Below are 4823 nucleotides of genomic sequence, written 5' to 3' on the forward strand. Positions count from 1 at the left end.
TGATTTAAAAGGTGTAAAAATTAATGGATGTGATTTTTGAAACTATGAGGTACAACAAAGAGATGCAAAGACTAAGAGGTGTGATTTTTGAAAGATGGGGGTGCGACGAAAAGACACGATTAATAATTTTAAACCGTTGGATTAAAACTGGAACTAATCTCATCCGTTGGATTAAAAGTTGACACAAAAAAGTGGGTTTGCTATTATATATAGATTGACGACGATTGTACCATCTTTGCCCTCGGCTCGACAGGAAACAAACATTAATGGTAGCTTGACCTTCTTGACATCATCACAATAACTAGGGAGGGAGGGACTAATAAGAAGTAATCAAATCATGGTAATACGAATTAATCAAAGGGTTGGGCCCAAATACTGGAAAGTTAGTTGGGCCTGGTAAGTTTGCATTAAAGACAAAAAATTGAATAAACTAGAAAGAGTAGTGTAATTGACTGACAAATGTCACTATCTGAAGCATACGATCGTGATCGGGGGTCAGTCAGTGTCAGTGCCCAAAAAGGTTCAGGCGATTAAATTCCAAAAAGGCTCTGGATATTGTTTAAAAATATAAAATAAAAAAGTAAAAAAAAAAACGAGCACGGCAATGGATGGGAGGACTGAGGAGGAGGAGAAGATGGATCCTAAATCCACTGTTGCTGACCAGCCTAGGGCGGCGATCGAGCACCGTTCCTTCGCTCGGATCGGGTTCCTCGGTAACCCCAGCGATGTTTACTTCGGCCGTACCATCTCCTTCACTATCGGTAACTTCTGGGCCTCCGTCAAGCTCGAGCCTTCCCAGCATCTCCTCATCAAGCCTCACCCGTTCCACGATCTCGTCCGCTTCACCTCTCTCGACCACCTCGTACGTTTTTTCTTTCTTCCTTTCTTTGTTTTCCTCTCTGGATCTGTAGAATTACTCTCTGCTCCTTCTAGATCCGTTTGTTTTAGGCTTTGATCCTTTCATTTTTGAATGCTTTAAATATTATTGTGCTTTTTTTTTTGGGGTATTTTGCAGCAGCACTAGATTCCATATTTGGCCCCAAATTGTATTATGTTTAATTACTTTGAAAAATGTTTCTACTCCCAGAGGCTTCATGATGATGGTTCTAACTTGTGAGGTTGCTATTATTATATTTTTTGGCTTTCTTAGGTGGATCGTTTGCAAAATGAAGGCTACTACGGTGGTGTAAGGTTGCTTATGGCCATTTGTAAAATTTTCCGCAACTACTGCAAAGATAATGCCATCCAACTTCATCAAGGAAACTTCTCTCTTTCTTATGATACCAATATCCCTAGGCAGGTACTGTAAGCTACACTCTTTGCTTCTGTATAAACACCCCACCCCACCCCACTTTTTTTTCTTTTCTTTTTGCTTTTCATTCTTCTTTGATGCTCTCTAGCTTTGATGTTCCTCCAGACAGGGCTTTCGGGTTCTAGTGCCATCGTATCCGCTGCCCTCAACTGCCTTCTCGACTTCTACAATGTCAGGCATCTGATCAAAGTACAAGTTCGCCCTAACCTTGTTCTCAATGCTGAGAAAGAACTTGGTATCGTTGCTGGTCTTCAAGACAGGGTAGCTCAAGTGTATGGTGGTCTTGTTCACATGGTCAGTCTCCATTCTTTCTCTATATAATATTTTAAACATCCATCACTTATTTCATGACACTTAACTTGTATCATCTTCAACTACCAGGATTTTAGCAAGGAGCACATGGATAAACTGGGGCATGGGATTTATTCTCCTATGGATATCAGTCTCCTACCTCCTTTGCATCTCATCTATGCTGAGAATCCTAGCGACTCAGGGAAGGTACCTACCATTTTACCGACTTTGTTAATGGTTCCTCAAAAAGCTACTTGGTTTCAGCATTAGTGAGACTATAACTCAAATCTTTCGGGCATTGCTCAGTATAATTTCTCTCTGTTAGATGTTCCTTTTATATATATTAACATTGTTTGCTAATGCAGGTACATAGTAAGGTCAGGCAAAGATGGTTAGACGGCGATGAGTTTATAATATCATCAATGAAAGAAGTTGGAAATGTAGCAGAAGAAGGTAGAACTGCATTACTAAACAAGGACCATTCCAAACTCGTGGAACTCATGAACCGTAACTTTGACATTCGGAGGTAAATAAAGCTCGCAAAATTCAACCAACTATGCTCAAATGAACAGAGATGAGAGTGTGAGCGTATAATGATGTTTTTTTTTTTTTTAAACTTTGCGATAAAGGCGGATGTTTGGGGACGAATGCTTAGGAGCAATGAACATAGAGATGGTGGAGGTAGCAAGGAGGGTTGGTGCAGCATCGAAGTTCACAGGAAGTGGAGGAGCAGTGGTGGTGTTCTGCCCTGAAGGTCCATCTCAGGTGAAGCATTTGGAAGAGGAATGCAGGAAATCGGGATTTAAGATTCAGCCGGTAAAAATAGCCCCTTCGTGTTTGAATGATTCAGACATTCAGCGCTAATGAAATGCCCTTGATCGAGTCTATTACACGCACGCACCCATTGGTAGCTTTAGTGTCTCTCAGTTGTCACGGAGGTTGTCATGAATTCACGGGCTCGACCGAACCTTGTGCTCACAACTTTTTTTGTTTTTTTGGCTTGCACGTTTTAGTGTTTGTTCCTTGTACGTCTCTCGTCTTTTTTTTTTTTTTGGTTTCCCTTTCTTCGGAATTATCCATATAAATGCACATATTTGTGCTCTGTTTTTTTTTTTTTTTAAATATAAAATAAAGAAATATTATTTTTGGCAGAAAGAGAGGAGAGAACGTGCCAGACATGTTCTATTTTTCAAACTCATACGAAACTATGTATATATAATAATTGTAAAGGTGTGGTCTTTTATTTCTTCTAACTTTTTTATAACTTAAAGCTGATTGAAACAAAAGTTTAATTTGCTTTAAATCATAATTTACTCTAATGTTATTTGGGAAGAAAGAAACAGTAAAATATTTATAAATTTTTTGAAAATGGGTATCTGGGACCTCCTTGACTTGGTGGGCCAGTGATATGGATGAATAAGAATTAAAGAAGTTTTGGTTTTTTTGCAATCCCTGGATATGGATAGAGTCCGATTTTGGTATTTATATTTATTTATGATTTCGATTTAATAATGATTTGATCTTTAATAAAATAAAATAAAAAAAATCCAACGCATCACTTATTTTGCTTTTTTTTTTTGTTCTGGGTTGATTTCATGATTGAAACGTGAAAGTGAAAAACATTAATACTAATATAAAACTTTAAAAAAAAAAAAAAAAAGAAAGAAAGAAAGGAGAAGGTCAGATTGCTACTTTCTGAGCAAACAAAAAGGAATTAATAAATAAGGCAAATCTGGGATTTGTTTTTTGAATCCGCCATCGGAAGATCCCTTCCTTCCTTTTTTTTTTTTTTTTTTTTTACAACCCCAAACAAACAAACAACAAAGAAAGAAGAATCACTTTATCCTTCTCCTCAAAACACACTCGTGTGGTCAGATTGCTCTTCTTCGTCGACTTCTCTCTCTCTCTCTCTCACATATTTAGAGGTTTGGTTTTCTAATTTTTTTTTTTTAATAATCTTTCATTAAGATAGATAGATAGTAAAATCTCTCTTTTTGCTGGGTGAATGAATTAAAACGCCTCAGATTCATTCAGTCTACACTTGTTTGTTTTTATTATTTGCGCATATTTGATTTGATATGTTCCTAATAAAAAATATCTACTACTACTAGTAATTAAAACGCCTCAGATTTTTTTTGGTCTTTGCTTTTTTTTTTTGTTTTTTTTTTTTTTTTTTTTTTTTANTGTTTTAAACCCACCCACCACCCTAGAAAGGGCTAAGTTGAGTTATCTCAATCTTGTTTTTCAATGGGAAAATCTACAGTTTGTTGTTGGTTTGTTCTTATCTAATAGTTTCAGAAAGTAGGAAAAAACAAAATCTATACTACTCTTTTTATAATTACAACGTAACGGCTCAAGTCGGTGATGTAGGTAACGTGATTGAATCTTCTTCTTCTTCTTCTTCTTCTTCTTCTTCTTCTTAAGAATTAAGACTTCAAAACTCAGAGCCGCCGCCTTATTACACCTGTTTCATTAGTATCGTGAATAATTCAACCCTTTATAATTTGCCCTGCCCTCCCTCCCCTTAAGATTTAAGGACACCACAAAAAAGTTTCAATTTTTTTTATTTTTTTTTCTAATAGCCAGCGATAGATAGGTATTTTGCATGTTGCATCGATTCTGTTTCTCCCTTTGTTGTTGTTTTCTTTTTCCAAAGAGGATGATAAGTTTGATTCTAACATCCTAATCTTTTTTTATTATACATGTTGCAGGTAAGAGGTCGTCGTCTTTGATCTTTTTATTTATTTTTTGAAAACAAAAAAGGAAAAGTTTTTGATGGGAGGAGGGAATTCGAAAGAAGAGTCGCCATCTCCATCTTCATCATCATCATCATGGGCTTCTCATCAAAGTTACACTCAATCTGGCCCTGGTAGCTACAACTATCCTCCTCCACCCACTTACAATTCTCCCGCTCCTGCTCCTTCTCCTGCTCCCAGTTTTAGCCATCATTTTCAGCAGCCTTATACATCATATAGTCAAGAGGGGTATCCTTCACAGCCTTATAGTAATCCTCCTCCACAGAGTGCTGATAGTGATAGGAAGAAATTTGATCGGAGGTATTCCAAAATATCCGATAATTACTCTTCTTTAGCTCAGGTCAGTTTTAGACAAAATTCACTAGAGCTTATTACTACTTGTTGTTGTTGTTTGGATTTATATCTTAATATATTTCCCTCACAAAAAAAAAAAAAAAAAAAAAAAAAAAAAAAAAAAAAAAAAA

The 4823-nt window shown here is 36.5% G+C and overlaps 2 protein-coding genes across 4 annotated transcripts in view; both read left to right on the top strand.

The window, feature by feature from the left end:
• On the top strand, positions 559–2760 carry LOC104719417 (glucuronokinase 1-like). Its single transcript, XM_010437345.2, has 6 exons — positions 559–862; positions 1151–1300; positions 1418–1606; positions 1694–1810; positions 1969–2129; positions 2233–2760. The coding sequence occupies exons 1-6, from the start codon at positions 605–607 to the stop codon at positions 2465–2467; spliced, it is 1110 nt and encodes a 369-aa protein (XP_010435647.1). The 5' UTR covers positions 559–604; the 3' UTR covers positions 2468–2760.
• The window catches only part of LOC104719418 (E3 ubiquitin-protein ligase RGLG1), a 3659-nt gene continuing 2093 nt past the window's right edge, over positions 3258–4823 (top strand). The window contains exons 1-2 of one of the 3 annotated variants that reach the window (XM_010437346.1): positions 3258–3528; positions 4315–4699. In XM_010437346.1, coding sequence (XP_010435648.1) covers positions 4379–4699 — 321 coding nt within the window. In that variant the 5' untranslated portion in view covers positions 3258–3528; positions 4315–4378. Of the gene's footprint in view, positions 3529–3780; positions 3974–4014; positions 4200–4314; positions 4700–4823 lie in introns of those variants that run through there. The other 2 variants (XM_010437348.1, XM_010437347.1) reach the window with 2 other exon arrangements.

This window comes from Camelina sativa, chromosome 10 (assembly GCF_000633955.1).
Source record: "Camelina sativa cultivar DH55 chromosome 10, Cs, whole genome shotgun sequence".
Classification (NCBI taxonomy): Eukaryota; Viridiplantae; Streptophyta; class Magnoliopsida; order Brassicales; family Brassicaceae; genus Camelina; species Camelina sativa.

Coding starts and splice junctions, on each gene's coding strand:
- LOC104719417 (XM_010437345.2), top strand. CDS start 605: ATGGATGGGAGGACTGAGGAGGAGGAGAAGATGGATCCTAAATCCACT. Junction 863..1,150: donor TCACCTCTCTCGACCACCTC/GTACGTTTTTTC, acceptor TGGCTTTCTTAG/GTGGATCGTTTGCAAAATGA. Junction 1,607..1,693: donor ATGGTGGTCTTGTTCACATG/GTCAGTCTCCAT, acceptor TTCAACTACCAG/GATTTTAGCAAGGAGCACAT.